Source organism: Athene noctua, chromosome 3, assembly GCF_965140245.1.
Source record: "Athene noctua chromosome 3, bAthNoc1.hap1.1, whole genome shotgun sequence".
Classification (NCBI taxonomy): domain Eukaryota; kingdom Metazoa; phylum Chordata; class Aves; order Strigiformes; family Strigidae; genus Athene; species Athene noctua.
The window spans coordinates 32,162,495-32,185,923 of NC_134039.1; the positions used below are offsets into that span (position 1 = coordinate 32,162,495).

At 37.3% G+C, this 23,429-nt stretch overlaps 1 protein-coding gene across 1 annotated transcript in view; it reads right to left on the reverse strand.

Annotated features, from left to right (window-relative positions):
• The window catches only part of UBN2 (ubinuclein 2), a 54,667-nt gene that overhangs the window by 11,478 nt on the left and 19,760 nt on the right, over window positions 1–23,429 (reverse strand). Inside the window, exons 4-14 of the mRNA XM_074902613.1 lie at window positions 22,560–22,697; window positions 21,243–21,355; window positions 19,745–20,243; window positions 15,440–15,510; window positions 14,575–14,704; window positions 13,364–13,482; window positions 12,625–12,738; window positions 11,133–11,276; window positions 7,381–7,431; window positions 5,974–6,016; window positions 3,809–5,347 (exon numbers count right to left, since the gene is read on the reverse strand). Of these exons, the coding sequence (XP_074758714.1) occupies window positions 3,809–5,347; window positions 5,974–6,016; window positions 7,381–7,431; window positions 11,133–11,276; window positions 12,625–12,738; window positions 13,364–13,482; window positions 14,575–14,704; window positions 15,440–15,510; window positions 19,745–20,243; window positions 21,243–21,355; window positions 22,560–22,697 (2,961 nt within the window). The remainder of the gene's footprint in view (window positions 1–3,808; window positions 5,348–5,973; window positions 6,017–7,380; window positions 7,432–11,132; window positions 11,277–12,624; window positions 12,739–13,363; window positions 13,483–14,574; window positions 14,705–15,439; window positions 15,511–19,744; window positions 20,244–21,242; window positions 21,356–22,559; window positions 22,698–23,429) is intronic.

Below are 23,429 nucleotides of genomic sequence, written 5' to 3' on the forward strand. Positions count from 1 at the left end.
ACATGACAGTATGGTTCATCTCATGTTTTTCTCATCAGCCTTGCAGGTAATTTCCTCTATCTCCTTTCTAATTATGCACTGGATCTACTGTCAAAATCTAATGCAACTTATTCTATTAGATTAATAATATTAAATTATCAGACCTAGATCTAAAATTTTTTAAAAGCACAATATTACTCTCCCCTTTCCAAATCAGAGTCTTCACTCAACGCTAACTTTATTTCTAAAGAGATTACTCAGAAGCAATGATTTTTGAAAATTAGGATTAATAAATAACAATCCCCACACTTGGGAGTGAAGATGTAGAAATACATATGTATGTATAGGTGTGTATGCACATATCAAAACAAAAGGCGAAGGAAAACAACCTCGCCACTCTACATATGTCACAGTGCAGTTAAACTCACTGTAGTTTAAAAATGAAAATGCAAGATTAGCCAGAACATTCTAGCTACAACAGTTCCCAAATTACAGCAATTCCTCTAACATTAGAACAGCTCATTCTTGTTCAACAATCTTTCCTTCACTATCCATATAGTAATCTTCTATGCTAATGTTCAATTCTCTAATGCTCTACTACAAAACAGTTAGTATAGAAAGCATTTTGAATCAGACTCAGATATTTTAGATATTTGATTAAGGCTCAGACTGAAGAGGACTTCAAACCTGTGCATTTATACAAGTAAGCCTTAACTAAAACCAAAACACAGAATCATTTTCATGAACATATGAGCTTAAAATGAAAATTAAAGCCCCTTAAGTTCTGTAACATCAATTTACAGAAACAGCAAATTGATGAAAACTCCTAGCAGGGATAAAGTTTCTATTACAAGTTTTGGTCTTAAGGTGTTCTGATGAAAGCAGCTGAAGAAAGGCTAGTTGTTACTTACAAGAAAACACAAAGTTTGAAAACAATAATGCTGTAAGTGTAAACAAGTACAGATGCAATATTTGCAACAAGTGCTTGTATTCATCATTTTAGGACTGACAGTTTGTAAGACATACTCCATTGCACAAGTAAAAAAACAGATTAAAAACTTCAACATACATGATTATGCTCTTTTGCCTTTAAAAGTACTAATTTCACAATAAGCCAACGTACAAAAAGTGATAGCTGTTCACTGGCTATGCAATTTTTACCATGCAGGAAAAAAGCCACACAGTAATCTCTTGCAATTGTGGATTTGTAAAATGCCTGAGAACAGAATGAAGCTTTGTAATGTGCTCTGGCAACACCTGCTTACTCTCTCAAAAAGGAGGAGAGAGAAGTTCAATGATGGGAAGAGTTATAGAGAATGCCCTAAGAGAGCTGCATTTCAGATGTTTCTATTTATCTCACCTATAATAGCACTTCATAAAAGGGTTCATCCTGCTCATGTAAATCAGAGTCACTAAGATCCTTAAAAGTCTAAGCCAGATTCTGCTCAAGGCAGGCAGAGCTATTTAAGGAAATCACATGTGATAACTGCTGAATTTTAGACTACTTCGGCTTTGGGTTCTTAAGATGTAACTTAATAGAGTATTTCAGAGTAAAATTTCTGTGGAGCTACAGCAGATATAAGCTTATATTCTGGTAAATAACTGTGTCAAAGAAAAAGGGGAAAGGAGGGAAACACTATTTGGAAACTTCCTAGTAAGGAACATCTTTATTATCACATGAAATCATCTAGCCTGATCTTCAATGTAAGCAGACCAGGATATACTAATGAGCAACTCTGGTACCATTTCTCATCTTCTGACCGATTAATAGCATCTCAGATACGAATTAAATCCCTAAACCCCTAATGGAAAGGAGATTCACTTTCAGTCTTATGCAAAGTTTTACGAGGGCTAAATAACTCCTTAGTACATTGTGCCTAACAACTAGTCCAGAACTGATTCATGTCAGCAGCCAGCCATTAGATCTTTAAGGCTAAATAAAGCCCTCATCACAAATCTCTTCCCCTTCAGTGTACTTGGACTGGGAGGTAATATGATTCTAATCTTCCCTTGAATGTAGTCCACCAACTAAGCCTCAGCCTGCACAGTAGCAACAGCCTTATTCCACAGTTTATCTTCCTTCCACCATTCTTCTGAACCTTTTCTAGGTCAAGTGTCAAAAAACCCACATGAAGAGTCACAGTAATTATTGCAGTGATACCATATGCTGCTCAGTACCTCTAGCTGATTTCTGCCCTTCTATATACCATCACACCTTATTCTGCTGTATTACAGTATGTACTCATTTTACTTGATTATCCACACCCCCCCCTCCAGTCCTCTTCAACACCACTGTCTGCCAAAATCCATTTTGCTCCCCAGATGACCAGTGTTTCTAAAAAAAATTACTTGCCTTTAACTACAGAAAGGTTTGCCAGAATCCATCTCATCATCCAACAAAATACTACTTACTTCCCTCATCCGTCATCTTTAAGGACTACCATACCCATTTCACATTTTCTTCTATATTGCAGCAATTGTATCCACTGGATTCTACTGACTGCACCAGGAAGAAATAACTCTGTTCCCAGTCTATTCACTGTAGCCTTTTTGTCTCCTCCAGGCACCTTCCAGAGTACCAAAACTGCACTGTGTCTGCCTCAGCTCTTCTCTAAGCCCTATGTGGTACCTCAGTGGCCCTTACATAGCATATGGGTTGGTTGGTTTGGTTTTTTTCATTCAAAGTACCCAAAATAATGAGAAGGCTGTGTCAGAGCTTGCCAAACATTTCTTGTTCACTGTAACAGACTTAGACTTAAGATACAGTAGGATGAAGACCACAAAAACGTTTTGTAAAAACCATCTTCCTTGTTATTCAACGGCATTAAGAAAAATTTGATAGCAAGCTAGAAGATTGTAAACCATTGCTAAAAGCTGAGTATACATCACTGCCATGCAATAGCTATGTATATTGTTCATAAAAATACAAAGCTTTTACATTTACTGTACACCAAGACTTTGATTTACAGCAATATTGCTTTCCTTAACTTTACTTAAGTAGTTAAGACTTCAGGATAAAGATAGCAATAGAGAGGAAGACCTCAAATCATCTCAGCAATTAAATCTTTCTCAGTAACAAGAACAGACAACTTGGGAAAGCAGGTTGTCTTCTGGGTAAATAATAGGTTTGCATGGGTTTTAGAACAACTATTTGCAAAATGTTTGTCTTGTATGATTTGTTTTATCTCCAGTGATAAAAGTTCTGCATAAGCGCTCTCTCAATTTCTAGAATATTTTTATACTAACAAGGTCTCAATCAGTTTGACTCGATCCTACAAAATAAAATACATAATCACAAATACTAAAGAAAAGCCCATGCAAGTGTTAATTTTAAATACAAGCCTTGCATTATACTCCAACCACAAGCAACTGAACTCTAGTTCTGAAAGTTCTTCATGAAGCTTGGCAACAAATGTACCACGACACCCTTTCATATGACCACCATCATTACAAATAAGTAAATATGCAAGAAAGCAGAAATCCAATAATGCAAGAGAATACCACATCCTCTGAAAATATGGTCACACTAAGCTTACCTCTTCTAGTGCTCTTAAAAAAAAAAGAGGAAATGAAAGTGAATTCTGTTCCACAGGATAGACCAACCAACATTTTATAGTGAGGATTTGTTCCACACTGTTCCTTGCCTTTCACATCAGCTAGAAATACCTATTCACTAGAGCAAAAGTTTCATCAGTATTAGCATTTATGCTTACTATAAACATTAAACTTATGACATTTTCAAATCAAGACATTGCCAGAAATAATGTTTACAAAATAAATGTGATTACTATTAATGTAAGGTTTTAACATAAACTCATTAGATGCGTACCTGCACACTGGCTGCTACAACTGGAGACCCTGAGGCAGAAGATGGTCTGTGTGGAGTTGACAATTGTTTAGTAGCACCCTGTGTTCCACTTCCTGCTCCCCCAGACAGACTAGTCCTACTAGCTCCACTTGAGTTAAGGTTACTGCCTCTGCTGGCAGGTACATTCATTCCAACTCCACCCAAATTATTTTTACCAACAGTTCCAGAAGGAGAAGAGTTGGGCAATTTTGAAGAGGCCTGAGGGTTCTTTGCAGGCTGAAGGCCTGAGGTGCGATTAGAGGGCAGCAAATTCATTGTGGGAGACTGCCTACTGATATTTACACCACTGGTCTGTTTGTGAAGGGGGTTGTTGCTGGAGTGACTACTCTGGGAAACTAGTGCACTTGAACTGGAAGAACTGGGTGTTGTTGCAGGCCTGGGGGATGAGGTGGATTTAGATGAAAATTTAGGTGATGCATTGGGCTTGGGTGTCACAGAGGGCTTAGATGCAGTGGGCTTGGGAGAGGCAGCAGGTTTGGGAGAGGCAGCCATGGAGAAGGGAGGCTTGAAACCCTGGGAAGAAACTTGTGACACCATAGCCTTGGCTAAATAGTTACTAGAGGTAGAGGTGCTGGATGTTGTCCGAGAAACCAGTGGGTGAGACACTTGGGAGCTGCTTCCAGATGAAGTATTAGACAAAGGCAGGCGATATACTACAGACTTATCTTGAGCCTTGATGACTGGTGATGAGCAAGACAGTTTGGGATTACTACTCAATTTCACCACTGGATTGGTCTGTGATTTACTAATAGTTGCTTGTAAGGGAGAAACATATTTCTGCTGTACAGCTGAATGCTGGTGCACCTTTGTCACTTGTGATGTTGAGGAAGAACCACCCTGAGCCTCAGAAGATGATACCAAGATATTAGCATCCTTGGTTCTTTGAGAGGAGGTGGAAATAGCTGCTTGGGTCTTAGAGGAAGAAACATGAGTCTGCGAAGAAGAGGAAGCAGCTTGTATCTGGCTTGACCTCTGTAGTCCTTGCTGAAGTAGTTTGGCTGGCAACGGCTCTAAGGAAACCTTAGGATTTTGAATTGAAGATCCAGCAATAAGGCCTGAAGAGATACCAGTGTGAACTAGGTCCTGGGGTTTCTTTGGTACTGGCCCTGTGTGACCAGCAATAAGACTTGATGAATGGGGTGTTTGAGTGGGCTCTACTTTCTTTGAAGTTGCCAGGGGCAACTTACTCATAATGCTTGCTAGTTTCTCTTCCCTCAGCCCTGGGCGAGGTCTGGATGTTGGTGTGTCTATGGTGGACCCAAGAGGTGATCCCTTGGCACCATTATTGATAACAGCCAGAGCATCAGAAATAGAGTCCAGTGAGGGTGGGTGGAAAGAGAGATCTTCATCCAGTGAGTCATCCAAGCAGATCGTCTCTGGAGCTGGTGTGCAGCTAGAGCTGGCTGGGGTGCAGACAGGTGTGCTGGAACTCAGTACAGTAGCACAATTTGAACTGACTGAAGACATACAGGTTTTCAGTTCTTTCTTTGGACTGGAGTCCTGAGAATGGGGAGATAAGAAAAGACAGGTTTAATAGCCTTTCTGGAGTAGATCTGAAGTTTTCTTTAGTGCAATATTATTTTTCTGTAAATTCAAATGAACTGAAGATCTACTGTTGAAATTTTCATATTAAGATATCTATGATGTCTAGGTGTTCAGAGTCCTGTGTGCTAATTCAGTATTTTTAGTTAAAAGCCTAGTGCTGTTGCCCACATAAAAGTGCCGCAGTTAAGAATAATCAATGCTGTGAAGAACAGGATAGCTAATCAGATCATTAGGTAAAATTGCTACTGAACTAACAAGAACCTCTATCAACTATGTTATCCTCCCAATCATACATTTTCCCAGTGTTGCCAAATTTAATACAAGCTGAAAACAAACACAAAGCACACACAAAAGAAGTGAAACTTTACTAGTACCTCTTTGTAGTCAATTTTCAAAAAGCTAGTACATCTTAAAGCCACACATTAAGTCTTTTCTACTAAAGCAATTAATACACCAATAAGTTAATAAGCTCTTATAGTATTTGCTGATGGAACCCTTCTGCCAGAATTTTTCTGGATCAGAGGCTGGAAACAGGTTGTATCAAATGGTCATAAAATTCAGATATCTAAATAGGCATTTACCTTCACTTTGGGTTTAGGGGCCAGAATTACCTTCTTCTTTGCCCTAAAACAGAGGAGATACATATGCATCAGAAGACAAAAGACAGACAAGTAATTTTAGTTTTAACTGCTACCTTGATTATATCCCAGTAAACTAGGAGGAAGACTACCGGAGTCCAGCTTTAATAATAGAACATCCTTGAAATAGTAAATGGGTTAAAATATAAAGAGGGAAGAGAACAAGGACAATTTTCATCTATTTTCTTGTCATGTATCTCTACCTAAGTTAGATGCAAAATGCACTGAACTGTTAATATAACTTGATACATGAGAACTATTTCTTTACTTTTCTGATTTAGAGAAACTTCAAAACATCAAGTCATTTCAGCCTCTTATAATCTTGAGAGTTTGTGTACTTAGAGCTTTGTCTGAACTGGTCACCTATATAGTTATATAAGTTACATATAATTTCACTTTATATTGATGTTTTTGTCACTGAGTATACTTTATTTTCTTATTTCAAACCACATAAAAACAGTTGCTTCTCCCCCTCCCCCCCCCCAAAAAAAGAAGCACACATTTTGTTGCTTATCAACTACGAAATAGTTGCATCCAACTTCTGTTTGTTGCAGGACACCATTTAACAAAACTTCCAGGTTATTTTGCAGCACCAACTGCAGTTATGTGAGCAAAGACAGCATTGAGGATTATCAGTCCCCACCTTCAATTTAGAAGTTAAGCATTTCACACCTCTGCTCATTTGTATTTCTTCAACAGGTTCAACAGATTTACATCTTATAGGTCATTTATTATGCTTTCCTAAGCAACTAGGAATATGCCTGGTTAAAAAAAGAGACCTTACTGTAGGTGGACCATGCCTCAGTTTTGCTATTATGTAGAAAAATATCCTGTGTTAATCATATTTATCACAAAGGTTGCAATTTGGGTGTTATTCAAAATCATAATTGTTTATTTGAATTCTGACTGAACACAGGCAGTTCCTAAGAGGGACACAACATTGTCTGCAAATCAAGAAGATAAAATTCCACTAAGATACACAGCTCTGTGGTTACAAAGATATTTATGAGAAAAAGAAAAGAGCAGAAGTACTACAGTCTGAGTTCAATTTAATATGCTGCACAGCAAAATTTAGGCAGCGTATAGTGCTTTGAAATACTGAGTAAAAGGCATTAATCCAAGAATGAATATCCACTTGAGTTATCTAGCCACTTCATAACTGAGTTAAAATACAATGCCACAAGAACATCACAGTTATATGTCTAAATTAAAGCATAAAAAACCACAACATTGCAAGTCTCCAACTAAATCTCGAAATATCTCCCTTTTCTCCTCACTGTTCAAAAAAGGTATCATGAAGGTGGAAAAAGATGCTATAAACAACCTAAAGTTGTCAAGTATTATACTCACGGAGCAGAAGTGAGGTGATTGTGAACACTTCGGCTTTCTTTAAAGAGCATCCTAAAAGAGTGTCAAGAAAAGAAACGTAAGGGGATTCTACATGGGCAATCAGTGTATGACCAAATACACAAGTAACCTTGAATTTTCAGAAGAACCATTTGATTATGTGTCCCCAAAGCAGCTAGTAGATAGTTTGTCTGTATTGCTATCATGATGTAGTTTCAGCCAGCCATAAACACCAGAACACTAAAAAATACTGCATTTAAAGTTTACATTCAAAACACCTCAGTAAATGGCCAAGCAGAAGTCAACATAACTGAATAATACCTCCTTCAGCTGGACAGAAGAAACACTTTTTGAATACTCTTCTCCTCAAAGGCTAATGACATTAAATATTGTAATATTAAGGATTTTTGTAAACTCTTCACACTAAATGTCCACACATTGATCATAGGTTTGGGTTTTGTGGTTAGTCTGCTGTTTGGGGGTTTTTTTAAAGCACAGAATAAAAATCAGAATACAGTAGCTGAGTTTGTTTCTAATTTTTTTCAGTAGTTTGTATAGGCCATTGTGTACCATTTCTGTGACTTCAATTACACTGGATTTGCACATACGTTTTACTACAGAGGATGAATGGAAAGAATTTGTGTGACAAATCTCAACACTTCACATGCTTTTTATTTCCATGTTATCAACTCCTGAGCTGACAAATGGGAAGTGAAAACAACTCCTGACCTATACCTATCCTACAGCTTGCTACCCAAACACAGTTACAAATAGACCATTAATGAAAACTTGGTCCCCTTCCCCGTTTCCAGGTAGGCAAACTAGGACAAGATTTTCCGACACCACTTCCATCACACTAACACTGGCCACATCATGAACACCTGTCTAAACAAGAGCTTTTCACCACTGATAACACATCCTGTAGAGCTAAAACAGTTATGAAAAATCCAAGTATCCACAAATCTCATGTAATCTGGTAGGAAAATGTTGACATCCTCTCCCTACAGTTCCAATACTTGACGTCTCAGATCATTTTCACATTTTCTTCACCATACTAATCTCCAAATCAGTATTACATTGCTCCCCAGAGACTACTGAATGCCTACGAATAACATCACAGAGCAAAAGGAATGTTCCTCATTGCAAGTTCACTGTGACACTTCTTGACCTACCCAGCTTCTCCAGAACATTTCCCTCCCACCTCCTTCCTGGTGCTTTGTCTATTCCTTAATCTTTTCCATTTGGAAATGAAAATCCAAAATTAATCCTAGGCCCCAGTAATTTGTACTAATTTGTCATAATTTGTAGTATCATCCTTAAGGGTTCAAGACAAAAGTCTAACTACTGCAGAAACAGAAGTTCGTACAAAGGAAGGACAGTGCAGTACATGTTCCAAAGCAAGAATGGGCTTGGAAAACAAACCCCCCATTGCATATATGTTTAGATGTGAAAGTTGATGAGAGATCAGTATGAGATTGTTTCTCTCTGATCATGATTTCAAGTCAAGCATGTTGTTTGACCTGTGCAGAATAAATGTGCTGCAAACCTACATGCATGACCACCTCCAAAGATTACGAAACTCTTGGAATTAAAGGAAATTGACTTCCTGTTCTTTACACTTCTTTTTTGACAAACACATATTTAGGTTGCATGCTTTTTTTCTGACACACATGGAATTAATATGCAACACAGTTACAAAAAAGTGGATTACATTATTTGAAATAGCTTTGGGATCCTTTAGGACAAAAAGTATTTTTCTACATCCATGAATATTAATAAAACAATTTCCTGGTGCAGAACATGGAAGTTAAGCACATAGAAAATTAATGTGACAAAGGTAGTTGTGATACACATGGACAAATGAATGAGATGCAATTTAAAGTTATGACTGACATCCTACCTCATGCTTCCATACTAAGCTATAAAGAATATTACATGTAGTTAAGTTAAAAAGCAAGAATTTTTTCCTCTGGGCTGAACCCACAAAGTTCTGGTACCATAGACATACTCTGTTTAGTAAGAATTCCTTATGAAAACAGTCAGTAGGTCATTTTTAACATTAAATGCCTAAAATTTTTTTTCCAGTTTACATAGCTCCTTCTTACTTGAGGCCACATACAAAGGTAAAAATAATTTTAAGCCTTCAGCATGATAATCCCTACCCTAACATCCTATGCAATATTAGGAGTTACCACTGTCAGACTCCAGGAAATACTTGCTTTTCCTCTTTCCATGCGTAACTGTTTCCCTACAAATTACAATACATCACTTCCTAAATAGAAAGCAGGAAAGCACCTCCCCATAAACACAAGACAACTTGTAAATCATTATGGTACCAAAACTGCCCAGTTGGTAAATGAAGTCTTGCTGGTCAACAGGAAGTTATGATCAGACAACTTTTGATGTTTGTTTGGTTTGTTGGTGGGTTTTGTTTGTTTGGTTTGGGGTTTTTGGTTTTGGAGGGGGAGGAGTTGTTTTTTTGTTTGGCTTTGGGTTGTCTTTTTTCATTGAAATTACTTTTACAGATAGCTTAAGAGTTTATGGAAATTTTCAGCACACTTATATGGAAAGGAGAGAACCATATATGTTACATGGCTTTCAAATACACAGTTTTAACATGCTTCACTTCTGTGTTTTTGGACAACCTCACACTATCAGTTAGTTGACTTTCACCGCTATCATCAGTGATCTTCCATATCTGTTCTTAAGCTAAACTGGTACTCCTTATCTGCTTCAGCTAAATCTTCCTAAGAGAGAACATCTTACTCACCAGCACACTCACTATACAGAACTAGATCCATGGTTTCTGACTAGAAATAAGTCAGCTATATGCCAAGAAGTGTAGAATTTCATTTGTTCCTTTCAGTCTATTTCACAAGCAGTTTATTATACCCTCACTTTCTACACTGACTATTCTAGGAAATACCTCAGTACAGTTATTTTTACAGCTCAATACAGATTTGACTAATCTACAATCAAGGTATTAAGCAAATTGGTAAGCACTATTGTATCATCTAGCATTTACAGTTAGGTCAAGATTTGATGGGAAACTGTCTTTTGCAATGAGTGCTACAGAAGGAAAGAACTCACGTCATCTATGTTTGCTTCTCTTCTTTCACCTCAAAGTGTTTGAAAACTTTGACAAATTTGTGTTTCACAATGATTACTACTGCTCTCATTTTATTTTTTCCCCTTTGTGTGGTTGCTTCCACTTAATAAATCAGTAGGATGCAAGAGTAAGTTTCCGTTAAGAAACTGGTATTTTTTTAACTGCAGCACCACAGAGCATCCCAACTGTATACAGGAAATAAAGAGCTCAAACCTTAGTGTTTCGCTAACTCTGGTGTTGAAATTTCCGCTTTCAAAGTCTGTATCACACTGCATTATCAGACTGCTTACATCAGCAAAACTTTTTCTATATCACTACCACTTTCTATACTACAGAAAACTTCCCAAGCAGTTAGCCCCTGCCTCACACTTCCCCCTCAAATGAAGCATCACACACTGTGTTATGAACTTTAATTCAAGCAAAAGCACATAGTTCTCCAAGGAACATAGTGGCGGGTTTTAGCTCTCAGACTTGCAAACAAGACAGAAAATTAACTTCTGAAAAACATGCAGTCTTCTAAAATATTCCAGTTCTACTGATATATTTTGAAGTTTTAACCAGTATTAATAGTACACGGTTGAGTCAAATGTATTGACAAGAAATAGTTAACAGCAAAATGAATACATATATAAAGCAGGTATCTTACCTTGCCTGCATCCAGCCTTTAGGCCAAAGTGGTTTCACTTCAGTTTCCATAAAGGTTTTGAGGTAATCTTCAGCAGACTGACTTCTATTTGGCTCTAGCTCATAGCATCCCAGCTTAATCTTGACAAGATTACACAACAGAGACCTGCAGAAAGAAACAACTATATTGAAAGAAACAATCCCTCTAAAAGCTCAGCAGAAAAATGCTGAGAAATGGAAGCACTGATGCCATACAGCTGCTGCCCATTGCCAGTTGCAGGAAGAGCTCAGTTTCAACTGTGTTTTTTGGAAGTTTGCCACTGCACAAGTTTGCTACAACTGATCTAATCTGCCACTGTCACTTCTCCATTTCCAATGGACTGTATGTCTCTCTTTCATCCTTACTATCATTTTGTAATTGGCTTTAAATTTTCTTTGTGGTTTCATCATAGCTGAAACATCTACTCTCACTTTGCTCAGTGACCTCTACCTCATTTAAGATGGAGAATGTCTGAAAGCAAGTGAAATACATTCTGCACTAAATATTTCAACAGAAGGTTCTTTCTGATAGGGATATGCTTTCTTTTACTGTCCTTAAATATATAAAGTGCACACAGTTAAGTAACACTGGACTTTCAGAGCCTGTTGAATGACAAAACCAACAGATTTAAGTATCTCTTCTTCAGGTATGGCTCCTTCCAGGTCAGTCCAAGCTATACTGGTTGTATATACTCCACGAAGCTTGCTTTCCTGTTGTCTTAACATACTAAAAAGTCTCATCATGAGAAGTCCACCAGCACTTTTTAATATATATACTTGTACTAGCTTAGGTCTTCCATGGGAAATTACTAGTGTAAAAAAATCTGCTCACTTAAAAGCCTATCTAGATTATTTAAATAATAGTAATGTCACTTTTCAGAAAAATCTATTCTAGGAAGCAGAACAGTGAGAATTCATAATTTCAGACAAGAATCTGTGTGGCTCTTGAGAGATAACATAGAATTTGTGTTCAAAGGGGATGGGAGGGGTTAGGATTCACATTCTAGATGCTGGCTTGCCCAAGGACTGAGAGGCTTGCCAAGCCAGCATCACCAATTTTGGCAGTTTGCCCTACTGTGGCAGAAATCTTTACCACTCATTGGGTGCCAGTGTTTTGTGACCTATTCCTAGAATGGTGGGAAGTAGGTATAACTCTGCTTACACTTCTGTTCTTTGCTTAAAGAAGCTCTAAGTCCTAAGACCAGGAAAACCATCATGTATTTGGATAGAGCAGATAAACAAGCAGTGAAAAATGGGTTGGACATAGGATGATCTTGTCTTTCAAATTTCAGCAAAAAGGTGTTTTACCACTGCAGCATTTAGCTTACCTATGTAATAACCCCACTCTCCAAAAATTCTGAGGTGTCTTTATGAGAATGATTATTTATTAAACAGTATCCACTAATAACATTCTGTCAGAGATTCCTTTATGAAGTCAGAGAAAATTCTTGTTGGAAAAGGTAGTTTTGCCTCACCTCACTGTGTCATCCCAATGAAACTTCTTTCTGGGTCCCACAACCCTCTTTCCAGGTTTCTCATCATCATCTTCCTCTGATCCATTTTTCTCTCGTTCATCTTCTGCTTGTGACCTACAGTTACAATGATTGTTTTGTTTACAGGTATAACACAGACAAAATGTTTCCTTGAGAAAGAAGTATCATTTTAGGTATTAGGAAAAAAAAGTGACCTGTCTTCAGATTCTCTTCCTGAAAGAGTAAATAGTTCATCTTCCTCTCCCCAACACTTCATGGTCCTCAGAGACAAGTGAAAGGACACACTGTGTGAATACTATCAAGGATGCTGGCTATAAGCTTCACGTAGTACCTCTACTGGGAAATGACAGGATGCTTATCAATCTATTAATGCTTCTCCAAGTCTAAAATTAGTTAACTATTAGGGAAACAATTACAATGAACAAGGACAAAAATAACCTGAACACAACATCCTCCTCCTTTAATCTAGTATTTTGAGGATCTCCAGTACCTTCACAGTTTACGATTTCTCTCTCAAGACCTTTTCATTCAATTAACGGAATTTCTTTCTAGAGTCAGATGATAACATCACTTACATAAAACTAAGTACTTTGTACAATTCAAAACTTAGACACCTATAAACTGAAGTTGAGTACTTTTGCTGAGCTGAGGGAAAGAACAACATGGAGACAGACTTCCAGCTGGACTCTAGAATAGGCATGCACACACTCCAAATACCTACTTAGCATTCTTGGCTTGATTACGGGCCTGACAGTCCTCTTGATACTTGCATAACTGTTCAGGCATGACATTACTGACAGCCAGTTTCAGCTTTTGCAGTGGTTCTCTCAAGCGATCATCCTGCGAAGTGAGAAACACCAAAGCAGGCCTATTAGATGCAATGTAAAAAGTGTTTCAGATAGTTTCACAAAAATTATTTCCTGCTCACAGAGGCAGTATTCTCAGTACTATTGACCGCATCAGTCATTTCCTACATAGCACTTGAATCCTGTCAGGTGCAACAGCATTATAGAAATGCATATACTTGAAATTCCTCATACAACTCATGAAGGAAACATAATGAAAATCCAAAAACATTATGTCGTGATCTCATTAAAAAGCATTGTTTAATCAAAATAGGGAAAGGAAGAAAGCCTCAGGGAAAAAGCAAGATGACTTGACTAGTGAGTATCTCAACACTTGAAATAATTATTCAAATTAATCAAGCCTCCAAAAACTCTGTGGTACAAAAACATCCTAGGTAATAAACAAAATATATGTATTAGATAATTACATGTTAAGTTATGTACCTCAAAAGGTAAGAGCTATGTATTTAGAATTATCTCCAAATATTAAGAACTCCAAACATTAACATACTATATCCTTCCCTACATGTTTTATCTTCCTACATCTTCTAACTTTACATTCTTCATCATAACTGCTTATTGAGAAGAACTAAAAGATTATGTGCTACTATGTCTTACTGCTTAGCAATAGCATATGAATGTGTTTGCTTTCTTAGCAAGTGCCAAGATCTCTGCATTCATGATCCTCAGATTCTCTGAAATATTTAATCTTGGATTTCATCTAAAAAGCAGATCAAAATATTTCAGGTGACAGATAATTTTTTTTATTCAATAGGAAAACATATTCTTTAAGAGAAAAGCAACTGCAAGTGACATATAAAGTATTTGTAAGACCTACCCTGTATCCAGCTTTCAAGATGAAAGCACTTCATTCTCAAAGGGTCTGAAATACTTAAAATATTTGTTCCTAAAGTAGTGACAATAGCAGGTACACAGGAAAAAAAGCAGCTTTTAAGCTGATCTAGCAACTGATCCAAAATCTTTTGCTTTATTGGAGACTGTGTGTCTGTTGCTCTACTCTCCTGCATTCTGTCCTCATCACTGTTACATAATTGACTCATGCTGGAGCTAATCCCCTTGTCATTACCTGAACATTGAGGTGTAACTTCTTCAGACGCTTTATCAGTGTGTCCTTATTGCATGGCACAAAAGCCTCAAGGTGAGAGTACACTCCATTGCGGATGGCAGGATTTATCTCCTGTAACTGTAGCTCAATACTGACAAATAAACAAGAGAGAGTCAACCAGTGAGGCACTCTAAAATGAAGATGACAACTGAACAAAAACCTAAGGAAGCTTTGTATTCATAACACATTCTAGAAAATAGCAGCCAAAATAGAATCTAGAAAATAGCATGCTAAAAATAGAAGTTTGGGACATGGTCAGATAAGCTTTTTTACAAAAGGAAGAAGTCTTAATCAATGGCATGAAACCATTCATATACATACTTCTCCAGCAATGCTGAACACAATCATTCAAATTTCATTTACTCCCACTACTGCACATCAATCTTGATACAATTTTGACTACTACAGACTTTTAGAGATTACTTTTTGCTTCTTAGAACACAAACATAGAACCTTCTATATTAAACTCTTAGTTGAAGGATTACAGAGTAGAAGGAGCTGGCATTTTCCTTCATGAAAGCTGAAGGCGTTTTGAGTTATGAAAGTGGGAGACAGGAAGAAATAATGGCAGTTTTGTTGAATTTTGCACATGAAGTCAAGGACACAGGGCACTACAAAACACTTTACACTGAATAAAGACAGACAGATAGTCATGACAAGAATTGTATTCATATATAAATCTCTTTAGCTAATAACTAGCTTAGACTGATCTACCTTCATTGACTTTTAAGGGCTTTGTTGGAACAACCTCAATATTATTTCCTCTTCTGTACTGTTCCTTTCACCCCCTTTCCAAAAAGGGAAGGTTGTACAGATAAGCACTTACTCCAGCAGAATATTATTCATGTCTTGTGTGAAAAACTTCTTCCTGCCTTCTTCATCAAACATCTTGGCAGCCTGAAAATACAGCAATAAAGAGTATCCAAAAGTTCATAGAGCATTTTATCCCAATAACCTTTGTATCTTTACTTTTACAGTTCTATCACATTCTTATTTTCCAGACAACAGCATTACTTGGAATAAAACCAAACTATACTCAGCTGTTAAAAAAAAGGGTGAGGATTGTTATTACTATACTCTGCTATGGAAGGGGGCAAAGCTGAGCTATATGAGCCTGTGGACTACATCTGAACAAGACAAATAGCACATGGCCAATAATGGGGTAGGACTGTGAAGCTACAATAGCACAGGAATGTATACAATGTATAGAGGCTGTTAATATGTTTTGAAAGGCTTTAAGGACCTTGTTTAGCTGCTTAAAAGTAGTCAATCATGATAAAGCAGAACTCATAGTTTGCTTAATGCTGACCTATTCTGTGATTGGAAGAATAACAAGATTCAGAGAGCCAGAGAGCCCCTTTGAGCCAGGATAAGGAGACATAGTAACCACTAGCCTAAAAAACAGAAAAGAGAAAGAACCTGCCTAGAGAGGAGAAAAAGTACGCAATGAGAGGGATAACCCCAGATCTGAATATTACTATTGGACCAGACTATAGTGTGAGGGATGAGAACTTAGATTGTAAGGGTGTAATTGCCCAGGAACTTTAGTGTTTGGGGTCCCTCTCTGAGGCACCCAGTTTGAACTGTCTGAATTAGTACACCATAGAGAAAATAAACTACACTTTTTATTTTTAAGGCCTTGACTAGAGATTCTGCTTTGGGGAAGGGTTGAGCCTGAGGAAGAAGTACCCAACTGTGAGTGTGAGAGGAATCAAAAGGTGCACCCATCAGCTCCCTGGAGTAACTCCCTGCAAAGTGAGTGCAGTCCTAGCAGTTAAAGTCTCAGATGGTATGCATGCAACTCCTTGACTGGTATGTGAATGCTCGGGCACTGGCTTCTCACTTAACTCAAAAAGTCCTTGCTCTAGGGCAAACAAACATTCTATTTAGAATCTACTTGGATCACTGATATTAAGGCATTCATCTTTTAATAACCATGAAGAAAGAAAATGGTAGAGACATTTCATTGCCTCACCATCAGCAACAGTCTACTACAACTGCTTGGTTTAAAAAGAGGAGCCCTGCCTGACAAATCAAACAGGCAAGAGCATCAACACATTTCTACTCTCAATTTATGAAAGACTCCTTTTCTACCTCTTATGTGCCTCACCCAGTTAAAACTTCCCCACCTTCTTCAATCCATCTTAATTCTTCATTGCAGTTTCTACAAAGGGATTATGTACCTCATCCCTCTTTTCTGGTGTTGTCCCATGTTCTCACCATAGACTGTATCTCTAATATTTAAGGCTGGTTTCCTCCTGAGTGTTGGGGAGGAAGACAGCCTTATTCTTATACATACTTCCCTTTTATTATAAGTCTTTACCTTTTAACCCTCTATCTTTGTTCTTACCACCTAGATTCTTATTTTTACAAACAATGACAGCCTGTAGGAGAAAGCCAATTCCCTTCACCCTTCTACAAAAATCAGTAAGACCTAATGGTCATCCACTCTGCAGATTTACAGAAGTCAAGGAAAAAAAAAAGAACACAATTTTTAGAGGCCTACTGTCATCTTATGTTCTGTCACTCGGACCACACAGCAAATACTTAAAGGAGCTAGAAAAAGGATATGCATGCAGAAAAGTAGATAAATGTGGTATCATAGTGGCTGGCAAGCATTAGAGGCAGCCAACATGCTACAAGGCTGAATATTCAAATAAATGAAAAACCTCTAATTCTGCCTTTTAAAATTTTTAGGTACTTGTAACAATGGAGAATCACAGGATGGTTTGGGTTGGAAGGGACCTTATTAAAGAACATCTAGTTCCAACCCCCCTTGCCATGGGCAGGGACACCTTCCACTAGACCAGGTAGCTCAAATGCAAGTGTAAACTTGATAAAATTTATTACTATGAAATACTTACTGTTCTTGCTCTTTGTAACTGACCCATCTAAGTTTGAAAGAAAAGTATTTTCTGAAATTGTAAACTCTACACTGCGCAGGAAAATAGGAGTCTGATAAGCTATCAGAAACCATAATGTAGCCCATTGTCTGAATGCTCTACCTCTTCAGTCAAACATTGATACCAGAGTTTAAGTTCCTGTAAGGGCTGCCTTCTGCCCACTACCTTCTACTGTAAATTCAGCTGCTGAGGGGATGGTACTATCTGTTTAAGAATACTGAAGCATTTGTCCTGCTAAAAAAAAATTAGAAAGGTTATAGATGTTTACAAGTGATAGGATACCAAAAAGACAAATTTAAAGAATCTTAAATCCAGTATCTGCAAGCATAATTAACACAAGGATCATCATCATCATCTTCCGGTTTATATAAAGTGGAAGGAAAGCCATGCTTTGACATTTCAGACCCTGGTAGACCTTAAAAGGATATTTCAGCATTATATTGTCATATTGTATAGTGTTGCTGGCTTTTAAAAAGAGAACGATATTGGCAGATTCAAAAACTGCATCGCCATCACTGAACTGTGGGGCTTTTTTTCAACAGATTATCTTGACAGTCACCTTCACAACAGAAAAAAGCCATTTTATTACTTTCCCACTTGTGTATAATATTGTCTTCTGTCATGGTAGTTCAGAATTGCTCACTTAAGGAACTAGAAGACATTAATCTACAAAAGGAAGTCAAGAAGTTTTTATTGTATTTAGTCAATGGCTTTCTAAACATATATATTTTTTAATCTAGATATATCATACTCCATTCATGGAACATAGCCTTTTTCCTACAGCTTTATAAATTTCTTAGTGTTCTTTGCACTAAAGAGCACTAAAGCTGTGAGCCTGGTAAGCATGTGACAAGACCCATTTCTTTTTTCCTGATTTTTAGAAGATGCTTTCCCCACTGATAATGTGTCAGTTGATTGCAATTTGCAGAAGTCAAGGAAATTGCAGTCTTCAAAGTCAACACACAGTCTAGCTTTCCCCAAGTATACGGGTAGACTTGCTCTGCTCAGACAGCATCAAACTTCCAGAAAACATCAAAAGCAGAAGATAGAAGAGTTAGGTTTTCCAAGAGCCATGAATTAAAAGCTTTCTTCCAGCTGGGTGGGGCTTGTTATCCAGTAGAGCAGCATGAATTTGGGGCAGGACACTAACACTTCCTGACTTTTGGCCTAATGTAGTCATTCTGCAGTTTTGCTAGAAGCTTATTGTTGATTCATAGCAAAATTAACCTGAATATTCAAAGGCAGACAAGATCGTATCTCTCACTTTAGTAAATATTAACCTCTTGGCTGTATTTAGATTAGCATATTAAAAAAAACACTAAGAACACTAAGACATTTACATACAGGTAAGAAACATTATGTTTTATCATTACCCTAACCTGTAGCAAAGCAAACTCTGCTACTATTTAAATTAAGCTTTTTTCCAAAAAGGTAGCAACTTGAAATGCTTTTTCAAAACTTACTCTGAGTAAAGAAAAGTTGCACTGTATTTCAAGTAAGGAAAAGCTTTAATATCAGAATCTGGACAACCAAACAAATTTATTCTCAGCTTAAGTTAACATCCACAACTGAAACAAGGGGCATGTAACATCTTAGTAGCTCTGATCCCTTTCAGTAAGCTGTTTTGATGTTTGTAACCTGTGGATTTAAAACTTTTCATTAATATTTTTGATGAGTTTGGACTCCATACTAACCTTCCAAAGAAAAATATTCAGTTTTGTGTTTGGGGTTTTCTTTTGTAGTTGGGTGATGGTTTCTGGTGGGGTTTTGCCTTTTTTTTTTTTTTTTTTTAAACTGGCAAGTTAGCATTTATGTTAAAGACAAAAATTCAAGACATTGATTTGTAAGCTGCAGTCAAATTTCAGGTTTCCTCCTCCAAAGTAAGAAAACACCCATCCATTTCACAAACTAATAATTCAACTTAGAGTAACACTAATATTTCCATTATGGAAAAACCCAAACAAACCCTACAAGTTATTGTACACAGCAGATTTAGAAAACCTTGTCTCCACAATGAAACAAACACTGCTTTAACAACTGACCTGCATTATCTCTGTGTCCATTTTCATCTGAGTACAATACAGCCATTAAGACTGACACTACGATCAATTCTACCATTTGTTAGAGTTTCAGCCTGCAATTCAAGGATGACAACTTAGGCCTTAATTGTTCTTCCTCGTTCTCTCAGATTCTTGATTGCAATCCCTTACCAGTGAATTCATACTTACTGTTCGAAGGTCTCCAATGCGCTTTTCAAGTAGCATAGGCAGACCTTCTGGGAGGGCAGGCACCTGCTTGGGTGTCATGACCTGAGAGGTGTAGGTTGCCTGAGTGACATTGCCATTTTCTCCTGACAGCTCAGATACCGGGCTGCCATCAGAAGTGCCATCAAGCAACTTGTCAAAGTCAATGTCTCCCAGCATCTCCAGGGCACTTTCAGCTTCTTGCAGGAGCTCACCTTCATTTGTGCTACCAAAAATGGAGAGGACAGGATCATTGATCCTAAGGTTCAAGTCAGAGATATCATTTCCTGCACTGAGAGAGGAAGAAGGAATTTTACTAGGGGTAGAGGTTGCAACAGTCACTGGAGGTTTTGGACTAGATTCCTTCTTCCTCATGGCTTCCTTCTCCTTTTGAAATTTACGGATCATGGCAGCCAGAGAGAGTGAGTCTTTATACAATTTCTTTTTCTTTTTTTCAGACTTGTGTGAATTTAAGGCCATTACTCTGTAGAGAAAAGAAATCCTTCATTAGAATGCATATGACTTTTGAGGCCTTAGTAACCTTTAAGGAAAATCTGGGAGTTTAGTACAATTAAAAAATTATCAGGGGGAAGAAGCAAGTAGTTTGTGCTTCCATCTTCAGACTATGCTATCAACTACCATAAACCTTTGCTGTTCATGTGACTTCATTCTCTCCATGTTAAGTTTTGTACACATTAAGGCAAAGGTTATTTACATTTGACTTCTCAATGTATTTATGGAGAAGGTAGCACAGTTGTCAAACTCATAGCTGGTCTATGCTACTAAAAATCTTGCCTTTCAGACTGCTGAATGGTGGCAGGTTGTTTTAAGTTTAAGCACACTGTGTACATTAAAAAATTCTCTTCACTGCTAAGAATTTTGAATTCAGGCTCGACATCTACATGGATTTTTCTGCCAATTCATCACCTGGATGAAAAATACTATCAATATATTTTCAATACCTACTCAAATATTCATAACACAACTTTCACCCAGTGACAGTTTTCTAGAAGCCAATTATAAAACCTACCACCTTAATCCTTCTGTGCTAGACTCAGAACTCAGGAAAGCACACACAAAGTTAGTAAGAAACATGTAGAATAATTAAGCTATGCTTATAGTTTTTCAGATGAGAAACCAAGTGATAGGAAGAAAATTATTTTTCATTAGAAGATGTAATTCTTAGTGCTATGTAAGACTAGGTAGAACAATGATGGATAATGCTATTCATCACAGAATCAAAATTTCTTTCTGTAATTTGTCATTCCTTATTATTCCTTGTTCAAAATTTTGGAGGACAAAAATAATTAGTTTGTAGGATTTATTTATGCAAAACCCCTCACAAATTCTAAACCCCAAATCTATTTGTATTATAGTTTAAAGATACAACATTCTAAACAGCTGTGATAATCTTACTATGGCACACAATCTTGAAACCAAGCCTCACATACATTTTGAGGGTTCATCTAAAGAAAAAACCTACCCCAACTGCTTAGGAACTTTCATTTTCCGAGGCTTCTTCTCCTTTTCTGTGCCTTCATCTTTCCTCTTGCGCTTCTTCATTCCACGATCTTCACTTTCTTTTAACTTTGCTATCTAGACGAAGAGATCAAATAAAGGAAAATTATTCTCTTACCCTAGAAGACTTCTACGGCAAGAAACATTTAGTTTTCCTTACATTTTCCAATTCAAAGCCAGAATGAAATACCTCAATGTGCATAAAGGCAAAGAGTACCACTGGATTCCTAGCAGCAATTGCAGTTACTGACAAGTCTCAATCATTAAACAGTTACTGAATTCAAAGTTTTCCACAAGAAAAATACTTTAAGGCGCACACACAGACTGATGTCCAGCCAGAATAAGCAATGGCTGCCTTGGAAGACTGAATCCCACCACCTCCTTCTGCTACCACAGTTTCACTGCTGAGTATAAAGTTACATAGTATGAAGTATCTTTTTGGCCCATTCAGATCAGATGTCTTCCCTCCCAAGTTCATGCTGATCCCTAGCTTATCTGCTGGTGCAGCACAGGGATAAAGAAAGCCTTCACACTGTGCAAACATTATTCAGCAGCAGACAAAGCTTTGGTGTGTTATCAACACTATTTTAGTCACAAATCCAAATCATAGCACCATTAAGGGCTGCTATGAAGAAAGTTAACTCCATCCCAGATACAATACAAGAACCTTAAAATTATGTTTAAATTTAAAGTATTACAGAGCAGGAAAGGTCATCAGAAAGCAAGAAGTTCTTGGAATGGCATAGAACTTGTCAGTATCACATGCAAGCAATTATGTTTGCATTGATCATAACTTGTCCAAGTACACAGAACAGCATACCATTTGGGAAAGACTGTATACATAGATTTTAATATAGCTATTCTTACACACTGAGTTTATTTAACAGATATTTTAAGTGTTATTCTGAATACTAGGAACAATTTCAAATCATGCAAGCTTGGTGCAAAATCATAAAAGCAGAGTTGGAGAATTTAAGTTCTCATCTCATATAATAAAATTCTTATAAAGTTACAGAATCATCTTTGACTTCATGACAAATGGACACATATTGTTAGCTTGCCTAAACAGATGGTTAATTTTACAAGATTGAACAGCCTGTGGACATCCCGAGCTATTTCAAGAATATTAGTACACGAGCCACAAAACAGATAATGCAGTGAAACAATACTGTGCATCATTCTGCTTTCAGCCTCTTCATCTGAGACATTCTAAGTGTATCAAGTATTTCTCAACGTCCACCTAACTAAGTTCTGTATAAAAACCATAACTAAGATCACTCACTTTAGGTGGCCTATGCTTTTTGTCTTCTGCAAAGTCTTCATCCTCTGTGTCAGATGCCTGGCGGAACTGCAGTGTACCAGTGTTGATATAAAACCCTCCATATTTGGTTGTCAGAGATGCAGGAACCAATTCATCATACTGGGCAGGAAAAAGAAGAAGAGTTTATCAGTGTTTCTCAATGAAATGAGTATGTAGTTTATTTACCAGTCCTTACACATGAAAAATTATATACAAGTACACAGCTTGCTAGAATAGAAACAGGATAGTAATATTGTTGAAAACTTACTGGTCAAGGCACAGAACATCACAGAATGACCTTTCTACTTTCAAAACAGTGCTTTTTTTTTTTTTTTAGAAGAAGAAAAGACAGGGTTACAGCATTAAAAGTACTGCTTTCTGAAGGAAATGAAGATGGGCACAGAGGCTTCCCCCCTACCCCCAAGGAAAAAAAGGCCCAAAGTCTTTTCAACTATTTCCCCCCCAATATTCTGTCTCAGCCTATGTTACATTATGCTAGACATTAAATCTCAAGATACATAAGGCATATGAGCAATGATACTCCACCTGCCTATGAGCAACTACACTTGATTGTTCCCTGGTTGTTTTTGCCCAGGAAGTAGACAGGCACATAGTGAATTATTGGTTTCATCTACAACAGCCTTACAGACATACCAGCAACATCACTTGTGGAAAACATTTGGAAAAAAAAAAAACCACCCACAACAAACCAACAAAACAAAACCAAACCAACAAATCCTGCCTCCATCAATTTTAAATTTTAAGTTTCATACTTGTATTGAATACCCTTAAATTTTATGAGACAATGTGTAGTTCAAATAACCTCCTCTTAGTTGCACACACTTATCACAG